The sequence below is a fragment of the Leucoraja erinacea genome, chromosome 5, assembly GCF_028641065.1.
Source record: "Leucoraja erinacea ecotype New England chromosome 5, Leri_hhj_1, whole genome shotgun sequence".
NCBI classification, from domain to species: Eukaryota; Metazoa; Chordata; class Chondrichthyes; order Rajiformes; family Rajidae; genus Leucoraja; species Leucoraja erinaceus.
The window spans coordinates 84,641,079-84,655,908 of NC_073381.1; the positions used below are offsets into that span (position 1 = coordinate 84,641,079).

The following is a 14,830-nucleotide window of genomic DNA, read 5'->3' on the forward strand; positions in this document are numbered from 1 at the left end:
AGTGTACAAGCCCAGCCGCTCCATTCTCTCAGCATATGACAGTCCCGCAATCTCGGGAATTAACCTTGTAAACCTACGCTGCACTCCCTCAATAGCAAAAATGTCCTTCCTCAAATTAGGTCCTTCTGCAGTTGTACAGGGTCCTAGTGAGACCATACCTGGAGTATTGTGTGCAGTTTTGGACTCCAAATTTGAGGAAGGACATTCTTGCTATTGAGGGAGTGCAGCGTTGGTTCACAAGGTTAATTCATTGGATGGCGGGACTATCATATGTTGATAAAATGGAGCGACTGGGCTTGTATACTCAGGAATTTAGAAGGATGAGAGGAAACCTTATTGAAACATATAAGATTATTAAGGGACACGCTGGAGGCAGGAAACATGTTCCTGATGTTGGGGGAGTCCAGAACCAGGGGCCACAGTTTAAAGGCCATTTGGAAAGGAGATGAGGAAAAACTATATTACCCAGAGAATTGCGATTCTGTGGAATTCTCTGCCTCAGAAGGCAGTGGAGGCCAATTCTCTGGATGCTTTCAAGAATAAGTTAGATGGAGCTCTTAAAGATAGCGGAGTCAGGGGATAAGGTGATAATGCAGAAACGGGGTAACATATGTGGATGATCAGCCATGATCACAGTGAATGGCAGTGCTGGCTCGAAGGGCTGAATGGCCTACTCCTGCACCTCTTGTCTATTGCCTAACTAACAATTATTACAGTTGCCTTTTGAGAAAGCTGGCAATGGATTCCACAACATAAGAAAAAATATTTTGAAAAGTTCACAATAATCTTTGAAAACATGAAACCAAGTAGCTGATGGCATGAAGTTTAATTTTAATTGAATAATATTCATATATTTTTACCAACCTGTTGCATGGACATCGCCATCAGCTTTCTGGCATGTACTTCTTGTCCCTGACCCATTGATATTGCCCTACAAACTATAGAAACCATATTAGTTACTCTTCCGTGTGCAAGTGTCAACTGCAGTTCACCACAGAACTAATATACTAGATTGGTGTAACTCAAAACAGATTGCTAACCTCCAGTGTACAAAATTCATGAGATTTAAGGCGTGCCGAGTGAGATGTCCAATCACCTTTCACAAGGAGATAATAGGTGCTAGTGGAGTAAATTGCAGTGATGTTGGTGTGGAGTTTGCATGTTCTTCCCGTGCTGGGAGCTGGGGCAGCAGCGACCCGGCCTCGGAGTTGGGGCAGCGGCAGGGGCGACCCGGCCTCGGAGCTGGGGCAGTGTTCCGGCGGCAGCGGCCACCCGACCCGACCGCAGGCCCAGTGGACGACATTGTCGGGAGCTTGCAGGTCCCAGTTAAGTGACCTGTTCTCCGGAGCTCCTGCAACAACAGCTGCGTCCGCTGGACTGGAGGGCCGCAGCTTCGACCACCCCAGGCCGCGTAGTTGAACCGGCCCGTTCGTGGAGCTCGGATTCAGCCGCGGGACTGACATTACTTACCATCGCCCAGCGGGGTCACAACATCTGAAGCCTGGATCGCCTCAGCGCAGAGGGAGAATAAGAAGGGAAGAGACAAAGACTTAAGACTTTTGCCTTTCATCACAGTGAGGAGGTGCCTGGTGAACTCACTGTGGATGTTACTTTGTGTTTATTGTGTGTTTTTGTCATTTTTACTATATGTAGGACTGCAAGGCAACAACATTTCATTCAGACCACAATAAAGGCTACTTTGACTGACTTTTGACTTTGAACATATAGGTTTTCTACAGGTGCTCCAGCTTCCAACTACATTCTTAAAATGCGTGGTTTGGTAGATTAATTGGCCACTGTAAATTGGTGAATTAATTGGCCACTGTAAGGTGAGTGGTAGAATCAGGGTATGTCAATGAATATGGGGAGAATAAAACTGAAATTGATGCAGGATTAGTTAAAGGGCTTGTCCCACTTGGTGATTTTTTCGGCGACTGCTGGCATCATTGACTGACGTATCAGGTCACCGAAAAATTTGCGGAGTGTTAGTTAGGCAATAGACAATAGACAAGAAGTGCAGGAGTAGGCCATTTACTTTTTTTGTCGCAGCTGGATTTTGAAATGTTCAAAATCTTTTAGCGACACTGATTGACGCCAGCAGCCGGCGAAAAAAATCGCCAAGTGGGACAGGACCTTTAGCGAGCGGTTGAGGCTTGGTGAGGACGTGGTAGGCCAGAGAGCCTATTTCTATCTGCATTTCTCTGCGACTCTACGATAGAAACCATTCAAATCTAATCAAGCAGGAATGAACATTTCCAGTCTCCTAGCATTTCCCCATTCAATACTCAGGATGTATAAGTGAACCAAAGAACATGATGTTATGCCAGATAACCACAAGATGAAGAAGGATTCTGGAACAGATTATATCGCAATTTCAGAAACTTTATGGAATTTAAAAGATGCAAGTAGGTTCAAAATGTCAATTTAAAGTCAAAATATGCCTGTTTTTTTCCAAGATGCAGTTGTTGGTTCTAGAAATCCACATCATTGTTAACTTATCCACATCTTTCACGAATGCTGGGATGGGCCTGGAAGTTCAGCTGATCCTGGGGGCAATCAGGTAGCTTATTTCAATGAAGTATGGTTCATGTTCCCCTTCACTAACTGATAGAGAGAGAGAGAAAACAACTTTCAAGAAAAGGAGGAATATTTACGTTGCTGGAAGGAGAGAAAATATTAGACATGAAAGAGACAGGCAGGCAGAAGATAAATATTAAAAAAGAGAAACGAACATGAATCATAGCTAACTGATACTATCAATTACAGGAATTAAGAGGAAGAAGATTGGACTTTATTACCTTCCATCACAGTGAGGAAGTTGCCACGGTGGATGTTTATGTTACATTTTATTTTATGTAGCTGTGTGGCTTTTACTTTTCATTGAGCATGGCTGTATGGCAACTCAAATTTCACTGTAACTTAATTGGTACATGTGACAATAAACTGACCTTGAACCTTGAAGTGAATAACAGATTTGCTTAAATATATAACCAGCGTTTTATTTGTACAACAGCACATACTGTTCTATTAGTACCTCTAAAAAGTTAAACATCATTATATTGTTTTCTGGTCAAGTAATACATATGTTCATTTGTATGTATATATTGAACATATACCTATGTATTGTATTGATATTGTATTGTATGTATTGATATATTGAACATATATATGGTTCAAGAAAGCCTATTCCTAAACCACTGAGTACAACCCAGAAACACTATCACACTGGCACTGCCCTGACAGTTGTGATGTAAAAAACATCAAAAATAGACTTGTTTATGATGATTTCTTTTGATGGCAGTTAGGGAAAAATATTGCAAAAGTATTGAAAACAATCAAATGAATTCATGAAACACCAGAACGCTCAAGCAGATGTTTTCAGATAACATTCTTACCAATTTCAAGCTTTTTGGCCAATCCTTCAATTTGATTGCTGGGATCCGATCCCATGGACAGGAAGCAAATCAGAGGAGTTTGTATATCACTTTCTTCCCATGTTGTCTCCAGGTGTAGAATCACTGGCTCGGCATATTTTGATCCCATTGCTTCAGAAATGTAGTTTCGAGCTTGGGATAGAATTCTGTCGGGACACCATGACCTGTGAAGTGGAGAACAGATGACGTTACCATGTTTGGAAGAGTGGAGATGCAATAGAACAGTGTGGCACAGTGGTACAGCTGGTAGAGCCACTGCCTTAAAGCACCAGAAACCCAGATTCAACCCTGACCTCGGCTGCTGTCTGTGTGGAGTTTGTATGTTCTCCCTGTGACCGAGTAGGTTTCGTACCGAAGATGTGGGATTTGTACATTCATTAGCCCTCTGTACAATTGCCCCCAGTAGGTATGTTACCAAACTTACCTTCAGCGGCGCTGCAGTTCTGTCACTGGCCGTGTGCGCGACTTTGGCGCCTTTGACGAGGGGGAGGGGAGGGGGGGGGGTTAAAATGCGGTTTTCTCCTGCCTGTCCTGGATATAATTTCTCGGGGTGCTAGCTAGCGCTGAAGAATTGTTCCGGCGGCCGTTCTGGGAATTTTTAAAAATTATTATTTTTTTTTTTAAATAAATAGCAAAAACAATTTCAGTGCGGGAGTAAAATACTTTTATCACCACTACAATGTATCTGAATCCTGACATTAAAGTATCTGTGAGGGAATTTTTAAGGACCAATGATAATAGATTTTAGAATATGTGTGGAAGAGGATAATGGTCAATTTAACTACTCATGGTGTAGCATACATGGGTTTGATTCTGGCTCGAGCTGCTGTCTGCATGGCGTTTGCACAGTCTCCCTCTGACTGCACAGATTTTCTCTGGTTACCTGGTTTCCTTCCATATGTAATAGTAATGACATGGCAACCTGACGGAAGAAGGAAAAGAGACCGACCAAAACTCACATGGAGGTGAACATTCCAGAAAGATTTGGAAGCCCGGGATGCAAGCCTATCAAGGGTGGAAGACGTTGCACATAACCGAACAGAATGGTGAAAGCTTGCTGCCTAATGCACTCAAGAATGTGGGAGGAACGAAGTCTGATGGGCCTGTCCCACAGGTGATTTTTCAGTCGCTGGCAACTGGAACGGCGACTGTCAAAGTAGAACACACACACGCACACAGACGCACACAGACACACACCGCTTCCTTCACCAGCCCATTGTGCAGGCAGGGGACAGGGCAAGCTGGGGGAGCGCTGTCTAAAAAATTCACACGGTGCAAGGCCAAGGTGATGCAGACACACACTGAGAAGAACAGGAAGGTTGGTGCTGTGAAAAGAAGGCTAAAGCACAGTGTAAGGTAAGTCATTTAAAAGTGGGGGGAGAGGGAGGAGAAGCAGTGGAGACAACTTCTAAGAAGCCAGAGATACACGGCTGTGAAGCTCGGCGGTCATTTAACATTACCGGTCGGTTATCTTTGGTTCTGAAAATTACTGGTTACCTTTTTTTTCCCAATGAGCCAATAAAATTCACCGGTCGGCACTGGCTACAACCTACAAGAACCTTCAACCTCCTGGCGACCCACCTACGGCTCGGAATTCTCGCTACTCTCCATGGCGGTTTCATTCTAGTCGCTGCTAATTTTTCAACATGTTGAAAACTTCACGGCAACCATAATGAGCCGAGACTAGTTCCCAGAATGCGGGAACTCCTCACGACCATGAAGGTGACTTCCCGGCAACCACCTGCGAACATGTGGCAACCATGTGCATAGTCCCCTACAGTCGCCTAAGTGGGACGGGCCCATAAGTAATTAACCTACAAACCTGCACGTCTTTGGAATGTGGAATTAAACTGAAGCACCCAGAGTACCATCCATTCACCCATGAAGTCACAGGGAGAATGTACAAACTCCATTCAGACAGCACCAGTAGTCAAGATCGAATCCGGGTGTCTGGCACTGCAAGCTACTGAAGCAACATGAATTAAAATTGTCCAAACTTAGATTGAGAGATTTTTGTTAGCAAAATGTTTTACATGTGAAGCGAAAAGGATGCTTGGAATTAAGATCACTCATATTCTACCTCGGCACCAAATCCCCCCACAACCCCCCCCCCCCCCCTTTCCCATATCAACACCTGTTTGTCAGCTATAAAAACCTGGATGCAACATAACTTCCTCAAACTCAACAGCGATAAAACAGAATTCCTCCTCATAGGCTCCAAATCCACACTCAGCAAAATCAATAACCCCACTCTCACCATCGACGGCACCACTGTCTCCCCATCTCCCCAGGCCCGCAACCTTGGCGTGATCTTTGATTCCACCCTCTCCCTTGAGCCTCACATCCGCCATGTCATTAAAACCTCCTTCTTTCACCTCCGCAACATCGCCAAACTCAGACCCTCTCTCACACCTCCCGCTGCTGAAAGACTCATCCATGCCTTCATCTCCTCCTGACTGGACTATTGCAACTCACTTCTCCTTGGCATCAGCTCCACCTACATCAACCGACTCCAACTGATCCAGAACGCAGCCGCCCGACTCATCACCCACACGAAATCCTGGCATCACATCACTCCAGTCCTCAAACAACTTCACTGGCTTCCCATCTCCCACCGGATCACCTACAAAATCCTGGTCCTCACCTACAAAGCCCTCCACCATCTGGCCCCCCCATATCTCACTGATCTCCTCTCCCCCTACCAACCCTCACGGTCCCTCAGATCCACATCAGCCGGTCTCCTCTCTATCCACAAGTCCAACCTCCGCAGTTTTGGGGACAGAGCCTTCTCCAGGGCAGCTCCCAGGCTCTGGAATTCCCTCCCCCAACTGATCCGCAATTCCGTGTCCCTCACCATCTTCCAGTCCCGCCTCAAGACCCATCTCTTCACCTCTGCCTATCCTTAGCCCCATGTCCCCTCCCTTTTCATCTGTGCATTAATTGCCTCATATTGTGTTTTGAATTGAATTCTGTCTTTAATTTGTGTACTAGTCATGTCTCTACTATTTATTTCATTCCGCTAACATGTTTTTCCTCTACTTGCTAAATTTTTGTAAGGTGTTCTTGAGACTCTTGAAAGGCGCCCATAAATAAAATTTATCATTATTATTATATTCTAATGAAATAAGGCTGACGAGCTGGCTTTGTTTCTAAATCCTTATGCAATTGTATCCTTACAAATGGGACGCAGGGTATTAATTGTACTGCAATTAGTGTGTATCTCACCTGATGAGCAGTAGCTTGCCAAATGCTTCTAGAGAATCACTGTATCCATTAGGCATTGTTGACACTTCTGGGGCATTTGTATCAAACCAGTTTTTCCAAGCTTTCTCATTCTTAGTTACCTGCAACAATGTTCCAAACTGTAAAATGAACTGAAGCGAGAACATATAGACATCACACATTTTATAATCAGGTGGCATCTGAGGAGGGGAATGGACAAACAGGGGAATGTTTCGGGTCAAGAATCTTTATCTAGACTGAACGAGTAGAGAGGAGTTAGGCAATGGTGAGCGGTACAGGGAAAGCTGGCAAGCAATAGATGGATCCAGGTGAAGATGGTTGATTTGCAGATGGAATCAGGTGGAGGAGGGAAGGGATAGTATGTTGGTAAGTGGAGACAACAAAGAGTTGCAGATTATGGGGACAAGGCAGGAGAATTAGATTAGATTAGATTAGATTCCTTTATTGTCATTCAGACCTTTCGGTCTGAACGAAATTATGTTGCCTGCAGTCATACACAGAACCAATAAAGACAAAACATACAATAAACACAAATTAAACATCCACCATAGTGAGTTCACCAAGCACATCCTCACTGTGATGGAGGCAAAGTCCTAGTCCTAATGGGGTTAGGAGTGCGAGATAGATCAGCAATGATTGAATGGCAGAATAGACGATGGGCTGAATGGCCTAATTCTACTCCTAATAGACAATAGGTGCAGGAGTAGGTCATTCGGCCCTTCGAGCATTCAATGTGATCATGGCTGATCATCACCAATCAGTACCCCGTTCCTGCCTTCTCCCCATATCCCCTGACTGCTATTTTAAGAGCCCTATCTAGCTCACTCTTGAAAGCATCCTGAGAACCCGCCTCCACCGCCATCTGAGGCAGAGAATTCCACAGACTCACCACTCTCTGTGAGAAAAAGTGTTTCCTCGTCTCCGTTCTAAATGGCTTACTTCTTATTCTTAAACTGTGGCCCCTGGTTCTGGACTCCCCCAACATCGCGAACATGTTTCCTGCCTCTAGCATGTCCAAACCCTTAACAATCTTATATGTTTCAAGACTTTCAAGACTAACACTTATAACCTTATGAGATTATGGAATCTTATAACAAAGAAAGCGTGGAACCAAATAAAGGAAATATGGTGAGCAAATAGGAATTTTTAATTTAATTGAGTTCAATTTACAGTGTATTTACTGGATGAATATCAAAGGAAATTTAGGTCCAGAAGGTACACCATCACCCCAAAAATAATGGCCACCAGCCAGTCATCCCATGGGAAGATGGATGGAGCCAAACACAGGGCAATCTTGGAAGAAACCTGTTAGAGTCTGCAAAAGACTTGAAACTGGGGCAGAGGTTCACCTTCCAGCAGGACAACGACCCTAAACATACAGCCAGAGCTACAATGGAATGGTTTAGATCAAAGCATATTCATGTGTTAGAATGGCCCAGTCAAAGTCCAGACCTAAATCCAATTGAGAATCTCTGGCAAGACTTGAAAATTGCTGTTCAATGACGCTCTCCATCCAATCTGACTGAGCTTGAGCTATTTTGCAAAGAAGAATGGGCAAAAATTTCAGTCTCTAGATGTGCAAAGCTGGTAGAGACATACCCCAAAAGACTTGCAGCTGTAATTGCAGCGAAAGGTGGTTCTACAAAGTATTGTCTCAGGGGGGCTGAATACTTTTGCACGCCACACTTTTCAGTTTTTTATTTGTAAAAAAATTTTGAAAACCATGTATCATTTTCTTTCCACTTCACAATTATGCACCACTTTGTGTTGGTCTATCACATAAAATCCTAATAAAATACATTTACGTTTGTGGTTGTAACGTGACAAAATGTGGAAAAGTTCAACGGGTATGAATACTTTTGCAAGCCACTGTATACAGATGATGTGCATATAGATGTAGACAGGTTGGTTAGTAATTTTGCAGAAGGCACCATGATTGCCAAACATAGAAACATAGAAATTAGGTGCAGGAGTAGGCCATTCGGCCCTTCGAGCCTGCACCGCCATTCAATATGATCATGGCTGATCATCCAACTCAGTATCCCGTACCTGCCTTCTCTCCATACCCCCTGATCCCCTTAGCCACAAGGGCCACATCTAACTCCCGCTTAAATATAGCCAATGAACTGGCCTCAACTACCCTCTGTGGCAGAGAGTTCCAGAGATTCACCACTCTCTGTGTGAAAAAAGTTCTTCTCATCTCGGTTTTAAAGGATTTCCCCCTTATCCTTAAGATTTCCCCCTTATCCTTAAGAGGTCGCAGACTGTGAGGAAGACTGTCAAAGTATACAGCAGGATACAGATCAACCACAGAAATGGGCAGACGAATGGTAGATGGAATTTAATTTGAGCAAGTGTGACATGTTGCACTGAGGCTGAATGCAAGGGGAAAACATACAATTAATGGCATGACCCTTAACAGCCTTGATGCACATAAGGATCTTGGGGTCCAAGTCCAATACTCCCTGAAAGTGTCAAAGCAAGTAGATAAAGTGGTAAAGATGGCATATAGTATGCTTGTCTTCATTGGTCAGGGCATTGAGTATATTGAGTCATGATGCAGCTTTATAGGACTTTGGTCGGGCCGCATTTGGAGCATTGCACACAGTTCTAGTTGCATCAAGGGTGTGGAAGATTTGTAAAGGGTGCAGAGAAGGTTTACAGAATGATTCCCGGATTAGCAGGGGGCAGGGGGCGGGTGTAGGTATTGGCTACCCCCAAATCCGTGCATGATTCTGATACATCAAATTTATTTTGTATATATCACAAACAGCAATGGTCACAGCTCAGATCCCTCTGGAACCCCACTGTTCACAGACCACCAGCCTACCCTATTGTAAGGGTTAATGCAGTATCAGTCATTTTATTCTAGCTATAGCAAACATTTTAAGTATTAATTTAGTAGACAAGCAGGCTTCACAGACTGACCTTCACTATGCTAGAGAAACACTGATAACAAATTTCTTCTCTAAGGTTAGACATTCTGATAATTTCTTATCTAACAATAGAGCCTTCTTGTTTCTGCAGCTGTTTATAAACTCCCTAATACTTCCTAATAACTCCCATGTACTCCTTAACACAATTAAAGGGATTCTTTGCAACATGACTTTTTTATGTGTTTATGGAAAAATACTACACATATCTTTAGCTGTTCTATTAGGTATAAATAGAGCTTGTACTTCTTTGTATTCCTTGAGAGAACGATAGCGGGTGCTTGGGTGAGCTGGTGTTACACGCAAGCTGCCTGTGTTTCTCTCCCACCTTGGTGATTTTAGCAAAGACTTTTGACAGAGACTTGTGTCTTTTGAATTATTTTAACAGTTTAAGGTTATCAGACTTTCACACTATTAGATACAGGGAGAGGTTGGACAGGCTTGGATTGTTTTCTCTAGAATGCCAGAGGTTGCAGGGAGATCTGATAAAAGCATAACAAATTATGAGTCATAAATAGGGTAGATATTCAGAACTTTTTTACCCAGGATGGAAAAATCAAATACTGGAGGGCACAGTTTTAAGGTGAGAGGAGCAAAGCTTAAAGGAGAAGTATGGGTACGTTTTTTTACACAGAGGGAAGTGAGTGGCTAGAACGCGCTACCAGGGTGGGGGTAGGAGGGGGGGATATAAGACACATTTGGAAAAGCACCGAATACGCAGGGAATGGAGGGCTATGGATTATGTTCAGACAATTAAAGGTTGGTTTTAGTATCACAGACATTGTGGGCTGAAGGACCTGCGCTATGCTGTTCTATGTTTTACATTTGCAATAGAAAATTGCGTGCCCTGCCCGTCTCAAATTCTGGGGGAAACCAATTGCATTATTTACAACTCTCCGCTTTTAGTAATCACTCCACAGTTTTGCCGTCTTAGTTTGAACAATCTGACAGTGACAAAATGTAAGTATTCTTAGTACTTGAGGTGATCTGCAAGGCCTTTTAAGTCCCAGCATTTCTTCCACCACTTCCAGCATAACTCATTTTCTTGAAACATCTGCCCAGGTGGGCAGAGCAATCAATTGAGTAATTTCAGACAAGGTAGTGAAAAATAAGATCTCTTATCCCCATTCCCAAACTGCCCCAATAAAACTAATTCCTCCATTCAAATGCGCAAATTTTCAATTACACAAATTATGGACCAACCTACATAACTCTATAAGTGTGCACGAGGCTCCCAAAAAAAGCCATTATAAACACCATGTGTGTTCTTTATGGATTTTGCTGCCAAAAAGTTTATTTTTTGTTTTGTTTTGCTATCTGTTTGTTTGTTGAACAAAGTCATAGCACACACACACATGAACAAAATGATACGATACCTGGGTCAATACTTCTGCAAACTGTGGTAGTTTGCTCAGTTCTACCAGGTTCAACCAGGTCAAATCAAGGATCCAGCGGAAAGGCTTTGGTGGACTGGCCTTAAGATCAAGAGCTGCTCCTCCTGCATAATTAGGCAAAGCACTCATTCTTAATAAAAACAGTTGTCAAATTCTGGTTAGGAAATTATTCCTTCAACCAACACGACAAAAGATATTTGTTCCAGTGAGTCATAGTGATAAAGTACAGAAACAGGCCTAAATCATACTTGTCATAAACATGTATTATTGCCTCAAACATTATTATAATCACTGAAATAACCCCCTTGCTTTTTCCAAATGAATGACTTTGGGAGAGAAGGTGTGATTGAAATTGTTTTACAATATAGAAAGATTGGTTGTGATTGGTTGCCAGCTGACAATGGGTAGAGACTGCAATGGGTACGTGGCTGTTATAGCACATGATGGTATTATTCAAATTCAGGAAAACATCTGTTGAGCACAGCACTCATGTTATGACTAATCTTTTGTGGGAAAAGATGCATTATTGGTAGGCGGCGCGGCTCTGGCCAGCAGCGGCCTCTGCAGCCTGTCCGCGTTTTTTATTATTTTTTTGTCTGTGTTTTTATGTAGTTTTTGTTATTTTATGTTGGGGTGTGTGTGTGGGGGGGGGCGGGGGTGGGGTGGGAGGGGGGGGAAAACTTTTTGAATCTCTCCCTGCACTGGAGACCCGACCTTTTCTCGTCGGGTCTCAGGTGTCGTTGAGGCCGCAACGAGGAGCGGCCTCCAACAGGAAGAAGCCGGGGACTCAGGTGTCGACTCATCGTTGCCGTCGCGGAGCTGGCCGAGTCCGGAGCGGGTGGAGCGGTGGAGGAGCGCTGCTGCTGCTGCTGCTGCTGCTGCTGCTGCTGCTGCTGCTACCAGAGAGTCGGAGGCTGCTGCTGCGGGTCTGTGGACGACGGCGCCGGGAGCCCACGGCTCCCTGGAGAGAGACCGCTTCTCAGGGCTCCTGCAACGGCGACTTCTCCCGCCCGAGTTGCGGGGTCGAAGAGCTCCTGGAGCGGGGCCTACATCACTGCCCCGCGCGGCTGGAATGGCCGCGGACTTTGCGAGCGCACACCGGGGGCTCTAACACCAAGACCCGGTGTGCGACCTCGCACCACCCGGCGTGGCTTTAATGGCCGCGGGACAATCACCATCGCCAGCCGGGGGCTATGACTTTGACTCTGACATCGGGGGGGGGGAGAGTGCAGTGGAGAGATAAGTTTATTTGGCCTTCCATCACAGCTATGTGATGGATGTTTATGTTAAATGTAATTATGTTGTGTCTGGGGTCTATTTGTGTGTAATGTATGGCTGCAGAAACGGCATTTCGTTTGGACCTCCAGGGGTCCAAATGACAATTAAATTGACTCTTGACTCTTGACTCTTGATATATCGGCTATGGGTGATACATGTCAAATTAAAAACATATGCTGAACAGGGAGAAAACAGTGGATGCTTGCAGAGGGAGAGGTGGGATGTGGGGGAGGTGACATATGAAGATCAGCAATAGCTCAGCATTGGGTAAATGCCTTGGCCAACATTTCTGCTTTGGTACATATTTTAAACAAAGTGGCATTTATAGGCTGATTATGAAAAGCTCAAAAATTTCAACTGGTACATTATTTTAAGCACATAGAATTAATCAATATATCAAAACATTATTTTCTTCTAGTTGGAGTTCTACTGAAAAGGTGTTATACCTTTTATTAGGGTCTGAAATTCAGTGTATTTGATGTATCCCCGCTCAAGATTAATCTTTAGAGGCAGCAGTAAAGTAAAAAGGAACTTGTGAGTTTCATAAAGTCCTCGTACTGAATACTTAAACACTTCAAAAGTCAGGTACTCAATTATATTGATGATTCTCTTTGAAGCAACAGGAGATTTCTTAGATCTACATGAAAAAGATAAAATAAAAACATAAAAAATCATAGTATGTTAAGTAAATCTTGATTAGTTTTATTTACAACTTATTGTGCATGTTCTCACTGGAAGAAGGAGAAGAGATAAAAAGCTGGACTTTACAATAATTGCAAACTTGGGTATCCAACTACCAAGTGGTAGGAAATCAAAGGACCCAAAGGACACCCAGATGAGATCCCTCATAGCACAGTGAGAATGAACAAATGCCATACACAAACACCAGAGGTCAGGATTGAACTTGGTTCACTGGAGCTGTAAGGCAGGCAAAATGGTGCCCCTGTCTCACAGCTCCAGTGACCCTGCCATCGTTTATGCCAATTTCTTATGACATGATGCATAGATATGTTCCTGGTCAAATTCATAATGTACTGGTTGAAATGATGTGGTGCTCAGAGATAGTTTCTGACATAGATAATAACATTTTGACTTTGTCTCCACACAATGCTAAAAGAGTTGCATTGAATAAAATATTTGCTTATCTCACGAGAATGCCGATGTGGTAAGAAGTATAGATATCCTTTCTCCCACTGTTCTAACCTAATGTAATCTGCCATGTGCTTCAAGCTATTATTTTTCATTTTGTTTATGTTACTGGATCCACAATCATAAAAATGAAGGATTAATTACATCTTCTGTAATTTCCAGCTTTCTGACATTTATATCAATGATTAATATAAAGCAACTGTCAACATTGCATCAATAATAATAAGAACCTGGCCATGGACTGGTCAAATAATTTGAGAAACTGTGCCAGTGAGGTCTGGTACATCATGTTGACCATGCTCATTTCTGTGATGAGGAAATACAGGATGCTCCCACGAGTGGCTGCTGGCCGGTATTCTTCTTGTGCAGTATTAATCTTTATCTCTGTCTCTGCTGCCACATGCAGCTTCTCACTAACTTCAGTTGCTGTCGACTTTGTTATCTGCAGGACACCAATCAGAGACTCATCATCCACGAGTGAACCTGAATAAAAGTCCAGAGAGCTGATCAAGGATTTATTCTATACATTATAATCATAAAGTACAATGTGTTCAGAGCACATAAAGATGCCATTTGACCCATCAAATCCATGAAATACTAGGGGACCAAGGATCTAGTGGGAGGGAACTGAAGGGAATCCACATTAGTCAAAAAATGGTGTTAGGTAAACTGTTGGGACTGAAGGCAGAAAATCCCCAAGGCCTGATGGTCTGCATCCCAGAGTACTCAGGGAGGTGGCCCTAGAAATCGGGGATGCATTGGTGAACATTTTCCAATGTTCTCTCGACTCTGGATCAGTTCTTGTGGAATGGAGGGTAGCTAATGTTACCCCACTTTTTAAGAAAGGAGGGAGAGAGAAAAGAGGGAATTATAGGCACGTTAGCCTTACATTGGTACTGGGGAAGATGCTCGAGTTGATAATTAAAGATATAATAGCAGCGCATTTGGAAAGTAGTGACAGGATCGGTCAAAGTCAGCATGGATTTATGAAGGGGAAATCATGCTTGACTAATCATCTGGAATCTTTTGAGGATTTAACAAGTAGAATGGATAAGGGAAAGCCAGTGAATGTGGTGTATCTGGACTTTCAAAAAGCCTTTGACAGGGTCCCACACAAGTGTGCAAAATTAGAGCACATGGTATTGGGGGTCGGTTATTGACATGGATAGAGAACTGGTTGCCAGACGGAAAGCAAAGAATAGGAATTAACACGTCATTTTCAGAATGGCAGGCAGGATTAGTTGGGTGCCACAAGGCTCAGTGCTGGGACCCCAGTTAGTTACAATATATATTAACGATTTAGACGAGGGAATTAAATCCTGGGTGGCAGAGTGAGCTGCGAGGAGGATGCTATAGGGCTACAGGGTGACTTGAATAGGTTGGGTGAGTGGGTAGATGC

At 43.5% G+C, this 14,830-nt stretch overlaps 1 protein-coding gene across 1 annotated transcript in view; it reads right to left on the reverse strand.

Annotated features, from left to right (window-relative positions):
• LOC129697508 (dynein axonemal heavy chain 8-like) overlaps nucleotides 1-14,830 on the reverse strand; it is a 641,267-nt gene that overhangs the window by 25,918 nt on the left and 600,519 nt on the right. The window contains 6 exon segments of the mRNA XM_055636144.1: nucleotides 865-938; nucleotides 3,396-3,598; nucleotides 6,660-6,778; nucleotides 10,987-11,108; nucleotides 12,729-12,919; nucleotides 13,662-13,914. Coding sequence (XP_055492119.1) covers nucleotides 865-938; nucleotides 3,396-3,598; nucleotides 6,660-6,778; nucleotides 10,987-11,108; nucleotides 12,729-12,919; nucleotides 13,662-13,914 — 962 coding nt within the window.